This window comes from Heterodontus francisci, chromosome 5 (assembly GCF_036365525.1).
Source record: "Heterodontus francisci isolate sHetFra1 chromosome 5, sHetFra1.hap1, whole genome shotgun sequence".
NCBI classification, from domain to species: Eukaryota; Metazoa; Chordata; class Chondrichthyes; order Heterodontiformes; family Heterodontidae; genus Heterodontus; species Heterodontus francisci.
The window spans coordinates 181605127-181632508 of NC_090375.1; the positions used below are offsets into that span (position 1 = coordinate 181605127).

Here is a 27382-nt window from a genome sequence, read left to right on the forward strand (position 1 = left end):
CCACAACTGACACAGAATAATAAAATCAAGGTGTTGCTTGGCCAGGAGCCAAGGCAAGTCAGCGGGCACAGAGGTGAAAAACTTGGTAGCGAGTTCAGATACAGGCAGCACAGCTTTGGATGAATTCAAGTTTATGGAGAGTGGAAGATGGGAGGCTGGTCAGGAGGGCATTGAAGTAATTAAGTCTAGAGCTAACAAAGGCATGGATGAAAATTTCAGCAGCTGAGCCAGGGATCAAGACAGAATTAAAAGTAAGTAGCCCTGGTGATGAACTCCTGACCATATTCATTTCTTCTCTAGATCAAATAGGATGTCAAAGTTGTGAACAGGCTGCTTCAGCCTCAGATGGTGACCAGGGAGAAGGATGGAGCCAGGGGCTAGGGAACAGTTTGCAGCAGGGACCGAAGACAACGGCTTAGGTCTTCCCAATATTATAGCTGGAGGAAATTTCCACTCCAGCACTTATTGCCTACCCATAATTGACCTTAAGGTGGTGGTGTGAGCCGCCGCGTTGAACCGCCACAGTCCATGTGGTGTAGGTACACCTACAGTGTCCTTGGGGGTAAGTTCGAGGATTTTGACCCAGTGAGGAATGGCAATATATTTCCAAGTCAGGATGGTGTGTGACTTGGAGGGAAATGTGCAGGTGGTGGTGTGCCCATGCATTTGCTGCCCTCTTTCTTCTTGTAATATTACTTGTTCCTTTGGTATGTGAACTATTGTAAGATTCACAGGACAACAAGTAATATCCAAAGAATATGTGGGTTTTTATTATAAGTTAAGCTAGAACAAATATATACACAGCTACTGCAGGAGCCACACCAACATTTCACTCTGTCTGGCTACACCCACAACTCCCTGGTCATGTGCGATGCGACATCACTTCCTCCAGTGACCTTCACTTACAGAATCTTACGGTGGTCCTCTCTTAAGCTGGTCCTCTTAAGATGTTCCCACAACACTTCTAGCTGGTACAGATCGGAGGTTTGGAAGGTGCTATTGAAGGAGGCGTGGAGAGTTGCTGCATCTTGTGGATGATACACACTTCTGCCACTGTGTGCTGGTGGTGGAGAGTGAATATTTAAGGTGTTGGATGGGGTGCCAATCAAGCAGGCTGTTTTGTCCAGCATGATCTTGAGCTTCTTGAGTATTGTTGGAATTAGGCAAGTGTGAAAAAGGAGGGGACCAATGACAGACCCTTGTGAGAGTTCCAAAAGTGAGTGCATGGGAGTGGGAAGAGAAGCCATTGTCCTGACTATGCCTGGACAACTAAGAATGGAACCGGGCAAGACCATTTCCATCCAGCTGGGTGACAGAGAAGAGGCGTTTGAGGAGGATGGTGTTGTCAATCATGACAAAGGCTCCAGTCTGAAGGATGAAGAGGGATAGTTTACCACAGTCACAGAGGATGTCACTTATGTCTTTGATCAGCACATTTCAGTGCTGTGGTAGGACAGAAACCTGATTGGAGGAGTTCAAACATGGAGTTGTGGGAACGATGAACACAGATTTGGGAAGCAAAATGTTCAAGAACTATGAAAAGAAAAGGGAGGTTGGAGATGGGTGGTTTTTTGCAAGGAATCAAACCATATGTGTAGTCAATAATGTTACGACCAAGGTAGGAGTAATGCACTGTTAATTCAGTCCCATTACTCCACAGGTCAAAGCATATTAGTAAAGCTTCCCACCTACCGGAAAGTAGCCAAATTAAACATTCTATTTGTCCCCCAGAATAAAGCACACCAAACCAGGTTTCTTTAAATAACAAAATTAACTATTTATTAATAATCTAAGTCTTAAATAATAATGAGATAAATCTATATCTGAGATGTTATAACTCCTTATTCTTCCTAACCCACATGCACACACACATACATTAACAAAAAAACAGTTAACCATGAGAAAAGGATGTTTTAGTTTACAACTGTTCCTTAGGTATAATAAAATAATTAGGTCGTCATGTTTTGGTAGGATATTCCAGGGTCGGTGAGGTGTCCCTGAGTCGAATAGTCGGATACCACTCTAAGTCACTCCAGGCGAGGTTGATGAACAGTCTGTGATGGGTAGGTGTTCACGGCAATTTAACTGCAGCAGTCGTCACACAGATCTTTCAGCAAAGGGTGTAGCAACAGGTTTACTTGGGTTTTAAAATAGCAGTCTAGCAATAGAAGCTTTCTTGAGCTATCAGGATCTCCCAAAACATAAAAGGCAACAGGAATTACTCCTGAGGCAGAGATTTTTCAGAGACTGGAGGAAATCGGAATCTGCTAACCTTTAAAATGCAGGGCTTCTTCTCAGCAAATCAGCCTTCCTCCACAGAGACCAGTAACTTGTCTTTTCCTGGGCCTTTCTCTCTCCAGACAGACCACAGCCACCACCTCAAACGTAGAATTTCTTTTTTACAAGAGAGGCAAGCCTTTTTTCAGGGAGAGGTTTTTTTCCCTGGTCTGCAAAAAACAGGTCCCAACCAGTTTGTCCTGCCTTCTGCCTGTCCAGCATTTGTCTTTCACAAAGCAAAAGTGAAACTGAACGCTAACAATAAGTCATGTGACCTCTTATTTCCCTCTGCTGAGTTGCTTGGAACAGGTGTCTTGCAGTCTGTCCCACTCAGTTCAAACAGCAAGTTTCAGCATTCAATGTCCACAGAAAATCCTTTTTCTCAGTTTTTAAACACACACAGAATTCTTAGCTTTCAAATAAAAAAACAAAACTGTTGTGACAGATGCCACATAATAAATAGTTATCTGACATTAGAGAATACAGAAATATATTCGATGTACCTGTAATAACAACCTGACAGAAATTACCATCCCACAATAAGCCACTGGTAGCTGAAAAACATATTAAAGCAGCTATGGACTAGCATTAGTAAGTACTGGATATAACTGTAGAAGCTGACATCTCTGAAGTGTGCTAACTAATTGGTGAAGGATAATGCTTCTCTCTTCCCCCATTTCACATGCTACACATTGGATGCTGAAAATTGTATTTCACTGCCTGAAGAAAATATCTTCTCTCAAACGTCTTTGTACCACCTACTCTTCATAATACTCCTCCCCTCCACGGACAGTAATTATATCAATCTGGGGGAAAGCTCTACAAGTACTTCAAACCCAGTGAGTTGTAATCATCTGGCACTCACACGTGCTCACTTCCAACAGGGGTCACCGATAATCTGCAGCAGGATTCTTCAATGATATTCCTTTCTATTTCCTGCGACGCTGATGCCAAGAATAGGGATTCACTGATGTGCAGGCAACATCAGCACTGCTACATATTACTCAGAAGCACATAGAAAAGAATTTTTTAAAAATCACATTTCCTCCCTGTTTTCCAATGATTTAAAAGGAATCAAAGAAAGATAGTTTTGGCACTGTTGGCAAAAAAGGTCAATCCTAAAGTTAGTGCTGTTGTTTATTCAAAGACTGATACAGCATTATCACTGAGCAACAACTTTTGCAGAACTATTATTTCCTTCATGCCAATAAAATACACTACCTGTAATAAATTATCAGGATATGCAAGGTTATGGCTTTGAACTCTTCAGTGCCAGTGTTTTAAATTTACAACCTGCAAGTTAAAAAGTTTAATTACTTAAGTCTGCTGTACTTCAATAAATGTAGATGGTACTTACCCATGTTTTGGTGAAAGCATTTTTAGAGAGAGAACTCAACAAAAGTTACCAAGGTTACAAAAAATAGCAAATGTGAATGCTGGTAATCTGTAATAAGAACAGAAAGCACACAGTTGTTTGGTCAGAAGCAGAAAGGTTACCTTTTAAATGGGACTCTGAATCATAACTGGGTATCTTTTCTGACCATCTGTACTTTTCCAACACTGTTTTTATTCAAATTAAAAAGGTTAGGAGTTGTGGGGCTTTAAGTTCATCCTCAGAATGAAGCTGCAGAGCTTGCTCATGTCCTAATTCCATTGCATTTTTGATCAAGAGTTTGAATGATCTAATAAACAATTGTAAGTTGTATTGTTTTCAAAGTCCATGGAAACAGGGTACAATACTGTACAACAAACCATGAAATTTTATGCTAAAACATTCCCTAATGTCAATATCTTATTAGATATCCAAAGGTGTAATCCTTCAATAATTGCAGCACAGGGAATTTTAATATACTGCAGAGTTACCTGATCTGACTCATGGTTGTGCATTATGGAGCACCATCAGTCTGCAGTAACTTTTTAAATTCAACAATAATAGTAAGATAACCCAAGAGACAGCTGAAATGATATAAGCCAATATTGGGCTACCGTTTTTATTAATGACATTATTCATAGTTCCTAATTAGACTACAGTCTTTTACACCACAAGCAATTACATCATATTTATATAATATTTATTATGGAGATAACAATACACAAATAGATGGCACCCAACCATTGTCTAAATTTGTGCCTCAATTTAGCTTCTATTCAAAAGTAAAATTTACACCCATATTTCATCCGCTTCCCCCAATTTTCTGCCATTTTTCACTGCATCCTTTGAGAACACCACCACTTCACCCTAGTTGACATTTTTCATGTGTCAGCATGCAAGTTATTCAACCATGGGCTAAGACACCCAAACTCTCTCAACATTTACTTGTACATTCTGCAGCAGGTATCACTGGATAGGTGACCAAAAATTCCAGCCGATACATCAGTAGGCCACTAAGGAAGTGATATCTATGACATGACAGAAATAAAACACATAATGAGAGATCATGGGATTTGATCTTGCTACATGATCACAACCATCTTGTGACATTTGTTCATTGCAAATTTTCAAATCAGCTCACTGGTGACAGGGGTTTAAATGTGTCATACAACTTACCTCCTTTATCTGTTTGGTGATACTGAGAGTGGACCCAAAATAAAAACTGTTCAATTGCACTCAGTGGGGTGAATTTTAACTTGCAGGTGTCTGTTGGTTTGGAACTGAGTGGGTAATTCAAAGCGAGGAAAATGGCAGCACATTGGGAACCCATATCCAATCTGTCCACTTCCACATTTAACTGCAGCGTGTTAGGCTGCGTGCAGGCAACCCCCTTGAGAGAGACGGGTAGTCAATTTCAATACGTTAATCACTCAATTACAGCGATACTAACAAGGCTTTTGGAACTAACTGTGGGTTCCTGGGACTCACTGGTAAAGGCAAGGTGAGAACACAGTGGCAACTAAAGGAGTTGAAGATATAATAAGGAAATATGCCAATAAGTACTGAAACCTCACAGCTGCTTTCTTGTCTGATGTGCGAAAGGCTTTGTTCATAGTACTTGTGCTCCGCTGAGAGGTTTCACAACTTTGGAGATTTGTACATCTGGTCTCCACTCTGGAGCTGTGATCTACCAGATCAGTATGGATGCTACTAATGCCGTTTACTCTGGACCTCAGATGAGGACAAAGATGACCAGTATCAACAACACCAGCAGCAGCAGTGAAGAGAATCTGCAGCAGGAGCAGCACCAGTAGGAGCAGCAACAAATCTGCTCCTCCACAGGAGAGAAAAATGAGCAGAGAGGTGCAGCTCGCAGGAGGCCATACCAGCAACATAGGATCTACAGGCAGAGGACATGTAGGAACAGCAGTGTCTCAAGAGGCTCAGGGCATCACAGAGGATGGCAGACATTTGTAGTGTGCTGGAACAAGACCTGCTGCCAGCTTGGCCTGGTGGCCACACTTTACTAATAGCTGTCAACTTCTTTGCCTCTGGCTTCTTTCAGAGCTTTGTTGGAGACATTTGCCGGATCTTGCAGCTGGCAGCCCACAAATACATAGACAGGTGACTAATAATGGTCTGCCCTGGCACACAAACTACGTGAACTTTGCCACTGATGATGCCAGTCAGAATGAGCAGGCGCTTGGGTTTGTGGCTCTAGCTCACTTCCCACAGGTGCAGGGTATCAGCGATTGCACACACATGGCAATTAAGGCACCCTTAGATCACCCAGGAGTGTTTGTGAAATGGAAGGGCTTCCACTCCATCAATGTGCAGCTGGTGTGCAACCACAGAACAATGTTTATGCAGGTACCCGCAAGATTCCGGGAAGCTGTCATGGTGCTTTCGTCCTGCAGGAGTCCACTCTCCCTGATCTCTCCACACCTCAAAGCAGACTTCCCACCTGGCTGCCCGGAGACAAAGGATTCCCACTTAAAACCTGGCTGATGACATGTGTGAGGAACCCAAACAATGAGGCCCAGGAGCAATACAATGAAAGTCATGTGACAACCAGAAGTGTCACCTAGTAAGCTGTCGGTATGCGAAAGATCACTCCAGGTGCCAGGACAGATTTGGAGATGCCCTTGAATACACACCACCCAGGGTCTCCAGAATGGTTCTGGTGTGCTGGGCTCTGTACGACATTGCACAGCAGTGAAGTTTGAGCAATAACAACTTGTATTTATATAGCACCTTTAATGTAATAAAATGGCCAGGACCGCTATAAAGCACAATTTAACATCGAACCACATAAGAAGGTAATAGGGCAGATGACGAAAAGCTTTGTCAAAGAGGCAGGTTTTAAAAGGAGGAAACAGAAATAGAGAAATGGACAGGTTTAGGGAGGGAATTCCAGAGCTTGGGTTCAAGGCAGCTGAAGGCATGACCTGCATGAGGAACAAGGTGGAGGAGGAGGAGGAACAAGTCAGAGGAGAAAGAGGAGGAATGTAATGCAGCTAAGGCACCAGCAGTGGCACACACTGCTGCCTGGGATGCCTTCATTATTGTGAAGTTCGCTTAGGTTCCAACAGTCCATGTATTTGACAACCACTTGTAATAGCCACATTCCCCCCTCCACTCCCAACACAAAGCAGTCCTCCAAACAACTAAACCCCCCATTCCTCGGCATCAATTCATGTCTTACTATTCATTGCAAGTGAAAAGGTCACTTGCCAGGCAGCAGCCAAAAATGGAAATAAATAGAATTTATGTGGCCTAAAAAATAAACAGAATCTAACATTGTGTAACACATCCATGTGCATACCCATGTGCAACTACAAATCTTTACTCTTCCTCTTCCTAGCACTTCTATGTGATGTAAACCCTGTGACTTCTGAAGAGGTACAAGCAGGCTGCTTAGATCCCAACTCTGTCTACTGAGATGCTCTTGGCCAATGTCCTCTTGGGTTTCGGAATCCACGGAAGCTCCATCAAAGACAGCTCCACCTGAACCTATGCAGAGGCAGACACGAGGCAGCATGTGGAGTGCTGACTAAGGGTGGTGGGGGCAATGGGCGAGAAGTGGAAGAGCTCTGAGCCGAGTCCCTACTTCTATGTCCCCTTTCACCATCATCCCTCTCATGATCCTGCTAGCAATGAGCTGGAGAGTACTTTGCTGCAGATCAGTGGGGTGATAAACAGCCAAGGTTAGGGTTTCCTCAATCCTGAATAAGGTGGCATTCATATGTGATGATGGCCTGCATGCACTCATTTGATTGCTGATTGATGCTCCATGCAGGTGGCCACTCCTTCCATGGAAGAACATATAAGAGATATCAAAGACCTGCGACATCAAGCCACTCATGCTCAAGATGGACTCGTCCAATCTCTCTGCAAATGTAAGTCTGCCTGTACATTGCACTTTCTTTTCTACTGCTCCCAAAGTATCCTCTTTGATTGCTCCGAGGTTACAGCATCTGCATCCAGCTGAGCAGAGTTTGAAGCATACTGCGGCCTCTGACGAGAACTTTCTACTGCTGTCCCTGTCTGCACTATCTGTTCTTGCTCACTTGTAATGTGCGAGTCTGCCTTACTGGTCCCACTGAAGTGTGAATATCGGAGCTGGTGCATGGTATGTGTGAATCCTGTGATGGTGCACCCTTAGAGTGAGTGACCGCCTCTGAGGAGTGGCCGTCATCTTCATGTCAGCCACTCCTCAGAGGAGGGCACTCACTCGGAGGGCACTCACTCGGACGGTGCACCATCACAGGATTCATACATACCATGCAACAGCTGGACCACCTCCTGCAGGATGCTTGATGGCCCTGTGGGAGATTAAAGACATGAATTAGAACCATTGAAGCATAGAAAAAGTACAGCACAGGAGGAGGATATTCAGTCCATCGTTTCTGTGCTGGCCGAATAAAGTATCCGCCCAAACTAATCCAGGTAAGAATGTTTCAAGTGATCATTAAGCACGTGATCATATTTCACTCGCTGCTGACATCAAATCAACATGAGTGAGCTTTGTATGCCATGCAGCTGTCTGATATTTATTTCTGTCACCAGGTAACTGGAAGACCTCCACCTTGAATGGCCAAGCATGCAGAGACCCCGCTGATGTCTAGTGTCTCCTCCCTTGCAGTTGTCAATTGCGAGATGGCTAGAGGGCCACCTCCAGTTTTCTGCGTCTCCCTCATGTTTTGTACTCGCTTCTCTTGCAAGAGTAGGGATGGGCAATAAATGCTGGCCTAGCCAGTGACACCCACATCCCATGAATGAAATAAAATTTAAAAAAAATGTTGCATTGAACAGTTGCATGGAGAGCATTTGTTGAGGGTGACTGTGAGGGATGGATATGACATTGCATAAAGATGAGGGTGAATGTCAGTGGTGGATGGACAGATGGGATGTGATGAAATATACGAACAGAGAAGGACGGGTACTCTTGCAAGTTAAGTTGGTGTGAGGAATGATGTTCTGCAGTAGGCTTCCAAAAACAGAGTGAGAGGCTTGGCATGATACACACACCAGGATGTAGTTGAATGTGCCACAGTACTCACCTTTCCTGCCCTTCTTAGGCCACTAAAACGCTTTTGACATTGAATTGAGGAGTGTAGCACCACCCTCCTGCTGCTGAACTCCTCCGTTACCTCCAGCTGCACTTCCTCCTCTTGTCAGCTGGGAACAGTAACAACTCTCTGCAGGCCCCTACAGCCCCCAGCATCGCATCCAGGAAGACATCACTAAAACAAGGTGCAACCTTTGAGCGTGTGCACTCCATTGTTACTTCCTTGTGTTCTGTTCCTAACTGCAGAATCCATCAAGTTTCATGTTTGCAATGTCCCTTTAAATACTGGACTTGAAATCGACTCAATTTAGTTGGTCAGGAAACCCAGAAATGCAGTGGTTGGGTTAAAAAGCCACTGGCAGACATGCATTATCACTGTTGTAGTAGGAAAGGCAGGGCGGTATTTAATGGAGGCGACTGGGGGTCTCTGCCACCAGCTGAAAAGCCGGCAAGAGACCCGCGTCGCCTCTTCTCAGGAAGGCCCGCCGCATCACTTAACAATCAGGCAATTAGCTAGGCAGCAGTGTGCCTTTCCTGGGATTAAGAACCCCGGTAATGGAAGCCCTGTCCACTGAGCTGCCGCCCAATCTGGAGCCGGTAACGCTTTTACACAGTGCCACTGTGGAAATGGTGGCTGCTGCTGGTAAAGCACTCACCCAAGGCCAGGATCATCAATGGTCCCAGGCCACAGGTGGGTGATGGCAGGAGGGATTTCGTGGGGTGGGAGAATTGCAGAGTAGCGGGGTTGGCAGCAAGGGTGGCTCTCGACGCACATGCTCCCCCCCCCCCCCCTCGCCCCCCCCCAGATCCCGATGCCAGGTACCTTGATCACTGTAAGTGCCTTTGAATGAGGGACCTGCCCGCTGGGAGCCGGCAAGCACCCCATAGGGGTTTGCTTGTTGTGCTCCCAGGTGGCGACAGGCCCGCCCGCCACTGGGCTAATACCACTAGCAGCGGGATGAGGCCCTTAATTGGGCATTAATTTCCCACTTCAGGGTCTCAATTGGCTTTGGGGCGGGAAGGCCGTCCACGAAACTTCCCACCATGGACTTAACTGGAGCAGAGGTACGAAGGTTATGTGGTGTCCACCCACCATCCTCTTGTCAAATTAAATGCTCTCCTCACCTTCAAACACTCCACAGGGGAGAGCATAAAATCCAGCCCACAATCACTAACCTGTGCACAGCAAGGTCCCACAAACAGTAATGAGATAACAACCAAATAATCTGTTTTTAAAAAAAATTATTTTAGTTCAGGGATAAATACTAGCCAGAACATTGGGGAGAACTCTCCTATTCTTCTTTGAATAGTGCCATGAGATCTTTTAGATCCCACCTAAGAAAGCTGACAGGGCCTCAGTTTCATATCACTTCCAACAGGTGACACCTCTGACAGCACTTCCTCAGTATTGTACTGAAGTGTCAGCCTGGATTAAGTGCTCAAGTCTCTGGGGTGGGGCTTGAACCCACAAGCTTCTGACTCAGACAATGCTACCACCAAGCCCAGCTGACACCTTCTGTAATCAAAATCAGGTTAGCTGTGGCTACCAAAGGTGACAAACTTGTAAAACTAATCAAGGTGTATTAAATCACATATGTAGCTTCAAGTAGACAGACATTTTCTCATCATTTTATTAAACAACCTTCTTTCAATTAGGTCACAATCTAGAACTCATTAGTGTTACCATTATTCATAGATTTGTGTGTTTTATGGGCCTCCACACCACATGAATATTTTGTATAAATATGGCACATATGCGGCGAGTCGAAGAGACTTAGCAGTTGGCAGGAAAAAAGACAGAAGTGCAAGGGGAGAGCCAACTGTGTAACAGCCCCGACAACCAAATGTTTCTGCAGCACCTGTGGAAAAGCCTGTCACTCTAGAATTGGCCTTTATAGCCACTCCAGGCGCTGCTCCACACACCACTGACCACCTCCAGGCGCTTACCCATTGTCTCTCGAGATAAGGAGGCCAAAGAACTATGGCACATATCTTTGTCAGATGACAAGACATAGAAATAATCAGTAATAATAATAATAATGGGTTGGCTGTTTGGCAGACAATCTTTGAAGAGCTCACTATTCTACAATGAGGATATTAAGAACAGAAAAATGTATGAAAGCCATCAGAACATAAGAAATAGAAGCTGGAGAACTTCTACCTCCTGCACTATCCCCATATCTAATTCCCTTAGTAACCAAAAATCTATCGACTTCTGTCTTAAATATACTCAACAACTGAGCATCCAAAGATTCACAACCCTTAGAGTGAAGAAATTTACGTCAGTCTTAATTGGCCGACCTTCTTATTTTGAGTTTTTGATTCCATGTTCTAGAATCTCCATCTGGGGTAACATTTTCTCGAGATCTACCCTGTCAAGCCCCTTAAGAATTAAATGGGTTTCAATTAGATCACCTCTCATTCTCCTAAACTTCACGGGCCTAGTCTACTCAATCTCTCCTCATAGGAAAATCCCCTCATGCCAGGAATTAATCTAGCGAACCTTTGTTGCACTTCCTCTAGGGCAAATATATCATTCATAGGTAAGGAGACCAAAACTGCACACAGTACTCCAGGTGTGGCTTCCCAATGCCCTGTATAATTGTAGTGAGATTTCTTTACTCTTATACCTTCTCAAGGGAAATTAGGGATGGGCAACAAATGCTGGACTTGCCAGTGATGCTCACATCCCATGAAGAGATTTAAGAAACCTCCAATCCCTTTGTAACAAAAGCTAACATACCACTTGCTTTCCTAATTGCTTACTGTATCTTCAGGTTAACTTTCTGTGATTCGTGTGCAAGGACAGCCAGGTTCCTCTGAATGCAAACATTTCCCAGTCTCTCACCATAGAAAAAATATAAAAGCAGAATTTTTTCCAACCAAAATGGATAACTTCACATTTCAGTACTTTGTATACCATCTGCCATGTTCTTGCACATATACCCAACTGGTTTATATCCCTCTGCAGCCTCTTTGCGTCCTCCTCATCGCTTACTTCCCATATAACTTTGTATTGTCAGCACATTGGATACGTTACACTCAGTCTCTTCATCTGTCATTAATATAGATTGCAAATAACTAAGACCCAAGTACTGATCATTGCAGTACCCTGCTAGTTACAGCCCGCCAACTGGAAAATGTTTTGTTTATTCCTACTCTCTGTTTTCTGTCCACTAACCAATACTCAGTCCTTGCTAGTATATTACCCCAATCCCATGAGTCCTAATTTTGTGTAATAACCTTTTGTGAGGCACCATATCGAAATTATTTGAAAATCCAAATACACTACATCCACTGGTTCCCCCTTATCCATCCTACTAGTTGCATTCTTAAAATAACTGTGTCAAACACAACTTCCCTTCATAAATCTGTGCTAACTCTACTTAATCATATTATGATTATGAATCACACAAGTCGAGTATTACAGCTAGGCCCAATCATGTTCTCACCTTCTCAGTAAACACTTTGCAGTAATGTCACTGGTTAGCAATGAGGAGCATGATCCCATTTCTTCTCAATAGTTAAGGACAGCTAGGCCAATTGCAGTACTTCAAATGAGATCAGCAAACTTAGAACGAACCAGAAATTGATCCTGGACCTTCTAGTCTGTATGGCCAACTACACCACATGGTCTATTTACTCATGTCTTCACTGGGGGAGCCTCAAGAGGCAGCAAGACTAAAGAAAAGACTTTCTCCTGGAAGAAACCAAAACTTGAAAGGGTTAACCAACTTACATTGTTCACATACCATCCTCTATAAGGCAGTCATAGAATATCATTTGCTGCAAGGTAGGGGCAGGTTGCTCCCCGATTTAAAGGTGGTCGAGGGACTTTTACATGAATAAGTAAACATGTGAAAGCTATGGCAAACTTTATTTTTGAGAATAGTTATGCAATTACATCTGTTTTTGGTATTAACACCCAATACCACAACGGAAAGCTAGAAGCAAATTTTTTTCTCATGGATTACATTTGCTCAATAGTCACATTTCCCATTTTGGTCCGAATGTTTAATTATGAGCAGGGTCAATATCACATTCATTTTAAATGAAACTGCCAGAATAAAATTTGAACATAAAGATCCATGAAGCCACATTAATCTTGTGCTAAAAGATGTGCAATTAGTTTACCTTTTCATAAGTAAACATTGCAGGGTGCAATGTACTCAGAACAGAATGTATGCTCGAGTATCAGAATTGCACAACTCTCAGTTTATCAACTGTTATGATTGGAAATTAAAACGCCATTTTACAGGCCACACTGATAGTTATGTGATCAACATACTACCTACAAATAGGATCTAAATATGTAACTGATTAACAAAATACAAAATAGGCATTTTAATTGCTCAAAATAAATCCTTTGTATCAAATTGGGCACCGTAAATACTCCAAATATTACTATTACAAGGAGCGCTGTTGTGTGAATAGAATGTTTTCAGGACAGGTTTTCTTTATCACAAACCCCAAAATGGACTCTTCCATTAACTAAGCTGAAATGTCACCATAGGAGATATTCTCTGTCCACTCCATAACTTCTATGTTGGCTGCCTTGTAAACTTTTCCAATGTGTTTTCTCATGTTTGGTTTAGTTCCGACCATTATGAAAAGCTTCTTAGTTGAAAAAATGTGGAAGATGATCACTGCACAACTAACCAAGCTCTCTAATAATCATCCAAGATAATTTTCCAAACAATCCTTTAAATGTAAACGTGCTTGCTCTCAGAAACCACTCTTATGCCCATAAATATTCTTTCCCGAAATTCAGGCTGCATTGTGTTTGATCATTATCTTCATAAATTTCTCCACTCCCTTGAGAGTTGCCAACCTCAGCCAGCAGCTTTTTAACCTGGAAATCTGACTGATAACAGAACTGTCCATACTGTATACTCCTCTCTGATACTTTAATCTATGTTTATATTGGCCCAAATCTTGCTGGAAAATTAATGAGGAGATCATGATGCACGTCACTATTAATGTGCATATCGGCCCAAAACAGAATTGCGAATCGCTATGGGCGTCACAGTGGCGCAGTGGTTAGCACCGCAGCCTCACAGCTCCAGCCACCCGGGTTCAATTCTGGGTACTGCCTATGTGGAGTTTGCAAGTTCTCCGTGTCTGCGTGTGTTTCCTCCGGGTGCTCCGGTTTCCTCTCACAAGCCAAAGACTTGCAGGTTGATAGGTAAATTGGCCGTTATAAATTGCCCCTAGTATAGGTAGGTGGTAGGGAAATATAGGGACAGGTGGGGATATGGTAGGAATGTGGAATTAGTGTCGGATTAGTATAAATGGGTGGTTGATGGTCGGCACAGACTCGGTGGGCCGAAGGGCCTGTTTCAGTGTTGTATCGCTAAACTAAACTACAGCTTGCTGGTCAATTTATGTCACTCCACCGTTTGCCTCACACAAACAGCAGCTCACCCTCAATCTCCCCATTATTTGTTGGATTTGCACATTAAACTTGCCACAGAATGTTAGGATACTTGCATTAAGTACAAACTCTAAGTACAAGGTGATAATTGTTAATACAATGCCAATCCACCTTTCTGGCCCAGACTCGTTGGGCCGAAGGGCCTGTTTCAGTGCTGTATCTCTAATCTAAAAATCTATAAACTGTTGAGTCACATTCTTACATGCAGCCAATTCTTAGACATTTACACAAAGTTCTTTTTTTCTCTTTCTCTTACTCCAATCTTGATATATATTTCTATTTCTATACCTAATTTGACTCTAATTCATCCTCCTTCTCCATTGTTCTTAAATCTCATTGGTTAAGGAGATAGACTGCTGGTCGCCATTCACTGAGGTCCCACGTGCCCTTGCTGTGCCCATCTCAGCTCGCACTTCCAAACTTACAGGGAAACATTTTTTCAAGCTGAAGGGTGCAGGAAAAAGCCTAATGAAAGGCACACGTTGCAAGATGCACTGCTCCAGTAAGACCTGGCTCGTCAGAGTAAGGCTACGTTTGTAGGCCATGAAATTACCATTAATAAAGAAGTGTAGTGGCATTGCGACAAATTATGCTGCCGAACTGGAGAAGCCCCACGCGTACGTTCAGCGAAAAGACTTCTGAAAGGCAGTGAGTTGATTTCGGAAAACTTAGCGCAGCGTGAACGTGCGTCAAGTGACTGAATCGGACCACTGGAAATATGCATCCAATGTCACTATTCGCTTCTTGATAATGTGTCGGCCGAAGTAACTCTGATTCTGAGCTATTGCTGAATACACATCTCACACCGTCACCTACCTCTCAATCCAAAAATCCAAAATACGTTTGTCAATTATACATAGGATTGTTAGCAGCTAGACTGAAAGCACACATTAATTCCAGACCTGTCTCGATCTTCACAGGCATGTAAAACTATCAGAATAATGTTTGATTACAGGTGAAACAATTTTAATCACAACATACTCCACAATTTCATAGCAAAGCAGCTTTCTCAAGGGCAAGCAGCTGATGCACAGAGGTATGAAACAGTTGCAACAGGCCTCAAAGGATTAGATAAAAAGACCGCAAACTGAAAACATTGGGGTTCTGGTGAAGATTTACACCCAGATGTTGTTTTTGCAAATACCAATCCATTTGCCATGTATTTCAAGTCCCCGTCCCCCCCCACCCCCCCCCCACCACCCCAAAAAAATATTAGATGCTGCAGGCAGCAGAGAAATAGTGAACAAATTTATGCCACTTGCAAATTGGTGAGTTTTGTTTATTTTTCTGCTAGCCAAATCTCGACAATAACTCACTCCAGGTTAGTTGGCAAGCAAACATTTCTAGCCATGATTTCATCTGCAGGCCACAAAGTCCAGCCTGTATTAATCAGCTTTGGGCTTCAGTCCTGCTGAAACAATAATTGCTGCATCGTGAAAGGGGAAATTTACTGCACCCTTGATTTATAAAATGTTTTCTTTAGAATGAAAAACCTAAAATAACTGCAGTACATGCAAAAAATCAAGCATTCTTGTTGATGAATCACAGTTTGCTGAGTGAATATAAATTCTGACTGTGGATAAATATACCACTCAGACTTCACGAGCACTCAATTTAGAATGCAGTTTGTGCACCCACATAGATAACAATCACCGCCCCCACTACATTCTTTACCATTTACATATTAAAAGAGTACAGTTAGTTACGTGGGAAACAAAACCAACTTTTAAACTAAATTTTGTTGATTTAGGTGAATGCAACTCCAGATATAAATATATTTAAGTAATTCACAAGTTCTAGATAAAGGTACATTTTTATGATGGTCACAAGTTGCATGTGACTTAAAAGGGGAAATGAACTATAACTATAATGGTACAATGAGAGATAACTACACTAATTGGTAGCTCTCAGTCATTCTGGTTCCTCTGTTTTAAAGTGGCTGTTCATTTGGTAATGCGAGAATGTTTCATCCCAGTGACTTTATGAATGGGAACAGTAAACTGTAACCATCACTTCCCATTCATGTCATTGCAGTAGAATTTGAGTCAGTGCACAGATCCAGCAGCAGAGGTACCCAACAGATAGCCAATAGAAACAGGGCTCCAGCCATCAATATTGGGCTCAAGATCATGATTCTTGACAGCAGACTGAGTTGCAATGCAATATAAGGAAGACAGGAGTTAAAAGGAATGTGAAGAATTTCACTCAAGCTGGAATAACTAAAGATGCAGTCTGTGTTGCTAAAGTTGCCAATACATAAAATTCTGCTTCAGCTGACCACATAAAGACAGATTCATAGCTGCAAGTGACAATTTGTGAACAGCTGGCATTAAAGCCACCAATTTCTCAGCCTTGTTTTATCAAGGTAACATTAATTTGAACAGTACTAATGAAGTTGCAAACAATTTATTCAGTTATGTTAATTTATCAGGTTGTTTGTTTAGCCTGAAATTGTCCCTCCACACCATTCAATCTTACACCTAAAATATGGAAACTTGGAAAAATTATACTTGTTTGAAAATTCTGTCAAGTTATGTAAGCTGTAGCAGTGACTGACTGTGGCCTCCAAAATATTTTCCACATTCCAACTGATGTTCAATGAAAACATTTCTAAACATTGCTTGAAACAGTGGTCTACCCAGTTCATTTACAGCTATTCATGCAACAGCCAACGTAAATACATTCCTACAACAAACAACATTTAATACCTCTGTAATTTCATCATCAGTAATCATACATCATTTCATGGAAAGGAACTGACTGCACCTGGGACAAAATGCTGTTAATCTGGATGGGTAGCATACAAAATACCTTAGTTCTGACACCATTCCTTTCATAGAATCATACAGCACTGGAGGCAGCCATTTGGCCCATTATGTCTGTGCAAACATTTTTGAAGAGCTATCCAATTAGTACCCGTTGCGACCTCTGTGAGACAGTTAACGTTAAAACACAAGCTATGAACTCCCCAGATCAATTTACAGAATTACACGAAAAGATTTCACGTTTTAAGACTTTTATTACAACAACTAAACTAAAAGAAATCCCGATTAACTAAACAGTACTTTGTAAGTAGCTAATATTACAAATTACAAAGAATGGCATTTTCTTTACTCATTAAGACACTTGAAAACCTCACACCACACTTGTACGTTATACAGCCCTCCTTTGATGGCAAAATCTTTGCAGTTAAAATTCCCAAACACCTCTCAATTGCAATGGATTGGATCTCCCAGAACTTTCTCAAAGTCAATGTCCTCTTCGCTCACTTCATTGAGCACCTTCGACCTGGACTTCCGTGAATAAGGTGATCCTGGGTGAACCTGTTGGTCGTTTACTTCTCTGCAAACTTCAACTCTAAAAACAGGTTCAAGTCTTTGCAGCCTTTCGCTGCATAAGTCTTCTGAGAGCTGCCACCACTGGTCATCTTCCTTACAGCTTGTCTTCCTTCAGAAAATCTGTTGAATTTATCTGGAATTAAAAGTCAGTAGCCAATTATCCTTTTTCAATATGTAAAGTCCAGAAGTCTGGCAACGGCAGAGGCACTTGGGCTTTCCATTGTTTCCAGGTGTTAGCAGCTGGCATTCATTTACATTCTCAGAGTCATTGACTCCTTGATTATGATCTGAAAGTCTGGGAGCGTGAAACTCATTGTTCTACAGGTCTTATAGCACTGCAGTCTCTGCTTTTCAAAAAGATCTTCGATCGGGTTCCTTATTGCCCTGGTAACCAAGATTTCTGTCTTGTCGTTAGGCTGAGTTGATGTGAGGTCACCTGACTTCTCTGACTCAATCTCAAAACTTTTAAAAATCACAGTTTTTGTAACAATCATGATACATAATCTAGCATTCATAACTCCCACTGTCCTACTCCTTCCCCACAATCCTGGCTGGCGGTGAGAAGGGTCCTCCCCATCAGATCTTTCCTTCACACCTAGAGTCTCACCGCCTCCGCACACTGCCCTCGAGGTGGCTGTGATGGGGAAAGAGACCATTGTTACAACCAGGTGAGAAAGTCGATGGGTCTTTTACCTGGTCTTACTGTAACAGGGTCTAATTTTAAACACGCTGCGTTTTGAACTCCCCCTTGGTGAATCCTTGTGCACCACTTTCCAATTATAAGGCAAAGAAATGAGCATAAACAGGCTTTCTTAGGTATAAAGAAGAAATGTGAAATTTTATTAACACTTAAACTCTAAGTTGGTTAATGCCTACTGTCATGGTCCTGTAGTTTCTTTTTTTAACGGAATATGCCGTTTGCCTTTAAGGCTTGCAAGGGATCAGTATTACTTTAAGAGCCAGCAAGTCTTAGGAGTTATAGGAAGGTGCATTTTCGTTACCTTAGAAACAGCCATTTGGAGACAGCGATTCAAAGGGTGCATTCTCGATACCATGGAAATAGCCACTGGGTGAGCCTGATGCGTTACATTTGTTACAATTCAGTTTGAACTGGCAGTTAGTAAGACAGTTTGAACACACAGACAGAAGACACAGACAGCTGTGGTGTCAGCACTGAAAAAGAGCTCTCAACCATTTAAAACTGAAGGAAATAGGATTTTTGGCTGTTTAATTATTATCTCTCGAAATTCTAAAAAGTCAAGCAAAGACAGAGATATCTGGTAATTTAAACTGAAGAAAGGGAAATTAGATTGTGACAATCTATAAAGTCAGATTGATTCCGTTGAAAGTGTTTGCAAGTTGTTAATTGTTGAAATTCGCTGGAGAAGGAAAGCATCACCTGCCCAAGTTAGACTACGGACTGTTCTACTGTGGAAGAACCTTTTTTCCCCACATCGGACGACTGTGAGGACTTCAAGCAACCTCAGACTGTAAATTTGCAAGGACTCTAATTTTTTATATTTTAAATGTTGTTTATATCTTCATAGTTTTAAGAATTTATTTATTTTAATTAGTTAATTTGTTGATTTAAAGACACCTGGTTTGGTTAGCCTCATTTGGAAGTTAATAGGTGGTACAATTTGGTGGGTCTTTAATTTGGAAAGTTTTTTAATGATATGTTAGCCGATCTGTGGAACAACGGGATTGAATTAATAGTGCGTTGGTCCCACCACAATCAGAATCGTATATTTTGATTGGGGGCTTTGACAGGAGCGGTCGGTCGTAACACTACAGATACATGCCGCGCCGTGCTAGCATGCATACGCGATACACACATGCAAATAGAGACAGAAAAGAGAAAATAAAGTAGAGAGGCTTGAGACAATATCAGAAGAGTTTCTTGTTTACTCTGCTTCGAGCTCACTGTAGTCCTTTTGTAAGTAGTCTTGCTTTTCGTTGGGGCCCAGTATTCTTCTTAAACCTTGTTCATTGTAGGAGCTTTTCTCTCTTGGGGTTCATATATCTTAATGGGTCTTCAGTTCCGTGAGAAAGAGATGGGAGCAGACAGGGGAGAGGTTCTTTCAGTTCAGGAGCAAAGAGCTTTCTGAGTTTCAAACACACTGTGGCAAGTTCAAATTCAAACAGCCAGTTAGTCATGTGACTAAACTGGTCTAACCAGGACTTCTGTGTATTGGAGAAGCAAGGACTGGGTCCTTTGTTCCAACACTGTCTGCTAACATGCAAAAATGGTCTTTTCGGCCAGGGGCCTGGCAATTCCTGATAGGCCCTCGTTTTTTCCCAGTTTTAAGTTTTTAATGTTCATGTGGCGAAATAACATGTGCCTCATTCTTGGCAGGCGGGGGCTTGCATAAACTGTCGTCCACCTCCTTCCAGAATGTGCCTTTGCAAAGCAGGTGTGAAAAGAGATGCAGTGGTTTTTGTCGAAGTTCATCCCGAGCAGCTCCATAATGCAGGGCTCTGTGCTCTGTTCCCAGGGACGCACACCAAGATAAACATCAACTGCAGCTGGACGACCATCAGCTCAGTGAAAGACCCTCTTTGGTCTGCCCGAAACTTGGTCATCCAGTGCAAAAAGCTGTCCACGACCGAGTGTTACAGAGGGACGCACTAAAACTTGGGGCAGCCACCACAAAGGCTCAATGGGGAAAGGCCATGGTGTAAGGTTCTCCCGCCATAGTATAATGAGGGGCTGGAACTCGTGTAAAACCCCTTGGGCTATATGCAGCAAAAAATGTTCTTGCTATGTGATGCAAATATACATTGCATATAAAATGGAGTGGCAAGAATTGTGAGGCATCTCACGTTCTGTATTGAAGGAATCTGATCTCGACTGCACTTTCTGAAATGTCAAATTCGAACTGTTTTGTAACCTATTTTTGGACATATTTTTATGAATAAAGTATATTTTTGGGGAAAAAAGAGCACGACGAAGGCAAGTGGGTGACCACCTTTTGGTGTAGGAAGAGTAGATAGTGCAGAGTGTCAGAACAGAACAACCATGAAGAAACCACAGCACCATGGAGCAAGTGACTGCTAAATAGTGAGGAGGTAAAGTACAGAAATGCAGCAGCAGTAGGGGAATTCCAATCAGGGGAATAGACAGATACTTTTACAATTGCACCCCAGGGCCTTGAATGCTATGCTTTTCCAGGTGCCAGAGTAAAAAGTATAATTTGAGTAGGTGCAAAGGATTTTGTAGTGGGTAAGGGAACAGCCAGGAGTCATAGTTCATGTTGGAACTAATGACAAAGGTAAAGACAGAACTAAGGCCCTACAAGTGGGTTTCAGCAAATGGGAGATAAATCATATGGCCTCCAGGGTAATAATCTCATGCTTACTCCATGGGCCACATCCATGTCAGCATGGGAGCATAAGCCAAGGGAGTTAAATGCATGCCAGAAAGATTGTGGAAGAGGAAAAGGTTCAGATTCTTGGGATATTGGGATCAATGCAGGAGCAGGGATGGCCTTTATGGGATGGATGGTATGACAGAATAGTATTAGAAGAAACATGGTTTATGCAAGGCAGGACTGAAGGCTAAACATTACACAGTTAAAAATCTGGTTACAAAATATCTAGCAAGGACAGAGTAGAAAAAATGCAGGAGTGGCAATATTAATCAAAGATTCCACTTGAGCAGTAATATATGGCTAATATAGGGAATGGTGTAGAAGCTGAATCTATGCGCTTAGAGTTCAGGAATATGAAGGAAACAGTTACTCTATTGGGATACATTAAAGACTGAACAGTTGAAAGTAAATACAGGAAAAGATGTGCAAACAAATTAGAGAAAAATGCAGGAATAATTCAGCCAAGGTAATTATAATTAATCAAAATGAAAATTGGGGTAAGTATAATCAAATGACAAAGTAGGAAATGATTTATTCTACAGTATGCTCAGGATTCCTTTTTGAATTAGGGTCTTGAGTCACAAAATTCTACAGCACAAAGGGAAGCCATTCAGATCATCATACCAATGCCAATTCTTCAAAAGAGCTATTAACTTTGTCCCATTTCCTTGCTTTTTTTTATATCACTTTTAGTACTAATAAGGCTACAAGATGACACCTCTTATAATGTCAACTGAGGACCAAGGCAACATTCTGTGGTGAGCTAAGTAATATGATACCTGACCCAATCAGGTATTCCAGGATGCGGTCTATGCCTGGCCAGCCAGCCAGCCTGCCTTACTAATGAATTTCGGGGTGGAGTGGGGACATGGAGTTGGTGGAGGTGACGGTCTATGCCTGGCCAGCCAGCCAGCCTGCCTTACTAATGAATTTCGGGGTGGAGTGGGGACATGGAGTTGGTGGAGGTGACAGGTAGACCTATGGCTAGCTGCTAAGATTCAGATTATCTTGCAAGTCAATGTCCCAAGAAGCAGGATGGTTATAACTGAAGTAGTAGAAAGCATACTGGTTAAATGCACAATTTTCACAGGCTGAATTCCATCAGCGCCTCTACGCACAAGCAATTATTCCATCAATCTGCAGCTGAATTCTTTGGATTTAGCTAAATATCCCTAAGTGAGTGTGCACCCCATATTAGGGGCACAAAAATTCTGTACCTGTAAATTTCTCAGCAGCTTTGTTTGCAAATTCAAACAGGATGATGGGTTTCCAGGCATTGGACACCACTAGGTTAAAACAAAGCACTTCTGATTAAGGAGTAGGGTTACATAATCCCTGTGCAGTTCATATTTTGCCATTCTTCAACTGCAGATGAAGCGTGCAAAGTGTTAAATGCATGGGCATGAAGAAACTGCACATCAATAGAGATTAGAAGATTGTTAACATTCAACATATTTGGACACCGCATATTGGTGCATCAGGCATTGTTTCCGATACAGTTAAAATGAGGAAAACTGTTTGAGACAACAAAATTGGGAGAACAACGGTAGGGGAGAAATTTTATCAGTGGACACTCAATACAATTTCCATGGTCACACATCACAAGTATTCTATCAAACAACTTTCTGGTAAATGCAAATGTAGGCTGGCACATTAGTGCAGTGCTGTCAGAGGTGCAGTCTCTTGGATGAGACATTAAAACCAAGGCTGCTGGTGCTGGAAATCACAGTGTGCAGTTCAATAATCGTGATATTTCTGCAATGTTTGCTGCCCAAGGGGGTGGGGCGGGGAGTATATCTGCTAAAGGCAAGGTCTTGCTATAAAATATCGTTTAGCAGACAAATTCATTAAGTATCCATTATACTTTTTTTTTTACTTTGTATTTTCTTAAGACATAAAATTAACATAAAACATTAAAATAATCCCAAAATGCCACAAATTCAACAAAGCATGATTGTTATGTGCAATGAGTAATAATCTGTTTCATGCTCCAATTCCTTTGTACAGTAACTTCAGGAAACAATGCGTTCCCCTTTTAGATTTAACAATTTAAAAAAAATAGTAACATTCCTTCTTCTTTGAAACATATTTGTGCCTCCTCATACTTTCTTGTGGCAAAAGGTTTGGTTGGTTTGAGATTAGGAACTTTCCAAAGCTTTGGTCAATTCTAGATTATATTCAATGTACCACAGGTAGTTTTATTTTTTTATTTCATCTTCTCCAATGCCTTCTCCCCAGCCAAAGATGTTGAGTACTTAACAGCATGCAGTTGCACAGGTGCTGGTCACCCCTTGGTATGTAACCCAAGTGGCCATTCTTCATGTACAAGCTTTTGATGGTAAGAATGGGAAGTTTATTAACACAAGGGTAGCACAGCTACCCCAACCTTGTCCTGCCCACATGATATGCATTTCCAGCAGAGATCGCTGAATAGAAATCAGAAGGGGCTGATTTTCCCCTCCAGCACTGAGTGGCACTGGGGCCAGTTACAGGACCATACGGGCACAACAGCTGAGACAGTCTAAATACGAGATCAAACCTGCAATCTTCCTGGTGTGTGGCTCAATTGTTCACTGCATTGACTCATGGAGGCATTTCTAATAATCAGAATTGGTTTTCCTCATGCTTGTCCACCCACTCTAAAATTCAATGTACAGTCCACTGTCCAAAGTGCCTCTCAGTGCAGCAGATTCATTTCATAATCAAAACAAGTGATTGCCATGGGGCTAAAATTATAATTTTACAACATCAATTTACATACATGGTGATTATACTGATTAAGTTGTGTTACAAAATGTCACAGATACACTATACAAATGCTCAATTGCTAAAAACACTTTTGCAGCTGTTTTCTATTGCCCTGCATAATGACTTTCAGAAACAGGTGATTTTCATTCATTTGCACCAAAATTGAAATGAAAGCTGGTTACTGCTTGCCATTAAAGTCACAGAGTTCAGATTTCTAATCAGTGTATAAAAGCATCTAAACTGATTTATAAAAAGCATGATCAAAAAATAAATGTTTCTTGTATACTGATGGTCACAAAACCCAGTCTTCTGTACAAGCACGAAGATGTATGTTCATGTGAATATTTATGCACTGAATAAGATACCACTAATGTGTACGTTAGAAAGAGGCAACATAACTTTGCATTCATATGTAAATAACTTAGTAAAAGATTAATTAATACCGTTATTAATAGCAAAGGCCCTGACCGATTACAAAGAATAAAAGCACTGTGCAAAATGCAGAAATAACCTGCTGGGTAATAATGTGACTCATGACAAAATCTGCAAAAGCGCACTTCAGAATGGTTCATGAGTCATGTAGATCTTCCTGTTTTCGTCATCAGTCTGATTTCTGTCAGCAACTGTGTCTGATCATTAAAAGTACACTTCTGATCAACAATTTTTTGGTATTATTCGTTCGTGGGAAGTCAGCATCGCTGGCAAGGCCAGCATTTATTGCCCATCCTGAATTACCCTGGAGAAAGTGGTGGTGAGCTGCCTTCTTGAACCACTGCAATCCACGTCCACTCACAGTGCTATTAGCAAGGGAGTTCCAAGATTTTTCCCCAGCAGTCAAGAAACGGCAATATCATTCCAAGTCTGGATGATGAGTGACTTGGAGGGGAACTTGCAGATGGTGGTGTTCCCCTGCATCTGCTGCCCTTGTTCTTCTAGGTGGTAGAGGTCATGGGTTTGGAAGGTGCTGCCTGAGTAGCCTTGGCGAATTGGTGCAGTGCATCTTGTAAATGGTATATGCTGCTGCTGCTGTGCATCGGTGGTGGAGGCAGTGAATGTTTTCAGTGGTAGATGGGGTGCCGATCAAGCAGGCTGCTTTGTTTTGGATGGTGTCGCGCTTCTTGAGTGTTGTTGGAGCTGCACTCATCCAGGCACATGGAGAGTATTCCATCACATTTGATTGTGGGAGATTCAGCAATGGTAATGCCGCTGAATGTCAAGGGAAGATGCTTAGATTCTCCCTGGTTGGATATGGTGATGGTTTGGCCTAGGACACTACCCTGAGAACTCCTGTAGCAATGTCCTGGGACTGAGATGATTGACCTCCAATAACCACAACCATTTTTTTTGTGCTTGATATGATTCTAACCAGATTTCCACACCCCCCAACCACCACCCTTCAATTTTGCTAGGGCTCCTTGAGGCCACACTTGGTCAAATGCTGCCTTGATGTCAAGGGCAATCACTCTCACCTCACATCTGGAATTCAGTTCTTTCGTCCATGTTTGGACCAAGGCTGTGATGAGGTCTGGTGCCATGTGGAAACCAAACTGAACATCGGTGAGCAGGCGGTTGCTGAGTAAGTGCTGCTTGATAGCACTCTCGACAACATCTTCCATCACATTGCTGATGACAGAGTAAACGAAAGGAGCAGTAATTGGCTGAATTGCCATTCAGACAAGCAGCACTGTGGCGATTTGTCTACAAGGGAAAAGGCTGGACATGTTGAAAGACAGAAAGTAAAGTGGCACCTTCAGTATTTGATGAAGGCAATAAGTTCCTCAGTACAATATTGGATGCAAATGAGTGGTTCACCACATGATGCTTTTGGGGCTGACTGACAATGGTACTGTTTTAGGGGGTAAACCAGAGTATTAGAGAACTGCTGGACTAGACAAGCTACCAATGAAGAACATTTGCCACAGGAAAATACTTAAGAAGCAAGTGCTGTGAGGGGAAAAAAGAACAAAGGACAAAAAGGTGACAAATAATAAAACAGAGGGAAAGTTAAGTATTTTGCCATAATGCTAGGAGCATGAAAAACAAGTAAAAGCTCAGAGAATACAATTCCAGATTTCTGAGAACATCTCAATTAACAACGAAAGATTTTTCAAATACATGTAATAAATGCTGGAAAAAGTATTGGCCTACTTAGATGCAATAGAATGTACTGGATTCTGTGGACAAAGAAATACCCTGCTATTAAAATTACTTGACATTTGCCTTTATCAAAGAAAGAGAAAGAAGGTTGCCCAAGACAGATATCAGATTTCGAGAAACAGTCCACTTCACAAAGAGCAGGTTTAATCCAATCCGGCCAACCGCAATCCGATCAGCCTACTCGCAATCATCAATAAAGTGATGAAAGGAGTCATCAACAGTGTTATCAAGTGGCACTTACCAATAATCTGCTCACCAGTGCTCAGTTTGGGTTCCACCAGAACCACTTAGCTCCAAACCTCATGAGAACCTTGATCCAGGCAAGGACAAAAGACCTGAATTCCATTGGTGAGCAGTGTGTGGCTACCTTCACCATCAAGGCAGTATTCAACAGACTGTGGCACCAAGGAGACCTATTAAAAGTGAAGTCAGTGGGAATCGGGGAAAACGCTAGTGGCTGGAGTCATACCTGAGATAAACAAAGTGACTTGTGAATTTTGGAGGACAACCATCTCAGCCCTAGGATATTCCTGGAGCAGCTCCTCAGGGCAGCATCCTAGGCCCAAATATCAGCTGCTTCATCAATAACCTTTCTTCCATCACAAGATCAGAAATAGTAAGAAAAAATGGCAATATAAGTCCAAGTCGGAATGGTGTGCAACTTGGAGGCGATGATTGCAGAGTGGTCAGTCCCATTCGCAATTCCTCAGGTTCACTCAGCTCCTGACCTCATTACAGCCTTGGTCCAAACATGGACAAAAGAGCTGAACTCAAGAGGTGAGGTGAGAGTGACTGCCCTTGACATCAAGTTAGCATCCAACCGAGTATGGCATCAAGGAGCCCTAGCAAAATTGGAGTCATTGGGAATCGAGGGAAAACTCTCCATTGGTTGGTGTCATACCTAGCACAAAGGAAGATGGTTGCGGTTGTTGAAGGTCAATCATCTCAGTGCCAGAACATCACTGCAGGAGTTCTTCAGGATAGTGTCCCAGACCCAACCATCTTCAGCTGCTTCATCAATGACCTTCCCTCTATCAAAAAGCCAGAAGTGGGGATGTTCGCTGATGATTGAAAAATGCTCAACACCATTTCCAACTCCTCAGATACTGAAGCAGCCATGTCCAAATGCAGCAAGACCTGTACAACATCCATGCTTGGGCTGATAAGTAACAAGTAACATTCATGCCACACAAGTGCCAGGCAATGACCATCTCAAACAAAGAGAATCTAACCATCTCTCCTTGAAGTTCAATGGCATTATCATCACTGAATCCGCCACTATCAACATTCTGGGGGTCACCATTGACCAGAAACTGAACTGGAACAGCCACATAAATACTGTGGCTGCAAGGGCAGGTCAGAGGCTGGGAATTTTGCAGCGCGCAACTCACTTCCTGTCTCCCCAATGCTGTCCACCATCTACAAGGCACAATTCAGGAGTGTGATGGAATACTCTCCACTTGCAAACAACACTCAAGAACTGCAACTCCATCCGAGATGAAGCAGCCGGCTTGATTGGCATCCCGTCCATCACCTTCAACATTCACTCACGCACAGTGTCAGCAATGTGTTCCATATACAAGATGCACTGCAGCAACTCACCAAGGCTCCTTC

At 42.3% G+C, this 27382-nt stretch overlaps 1 protein-coding gene across 3 annotated transcripts in view; it reads right to left on the bottom strand.

The window, feature by feature from the left end:
• nsmce2 (NSE2 (MMS21) homolog, SMC5-SMC6 complex SUMO ligase) overlaps positions 1-27382 on the bottom strand; it is a 234009-nt gene that overhangs the window by 26054 nt on the left and 180573 nt on the right. The window contains exon 6 of one of the 3 annotated variants that reach the window (XM_068032435.1): positions 17154-17625. The exons of the other annotated variants lie outside the window; for them this stretch is intronic. Within the exon in view, the coding sequence (XP_067888536.1) occupies positions 17489-17625 (137 nt within the window). The 3' untranslated portion in view covers positions 17154-17488. Of the gene's footprint in view, positions 1-17153; positions 17626-27382 lie in introns of those variants that run through there. 3 annotated transcript variants of the gene reach the window in all.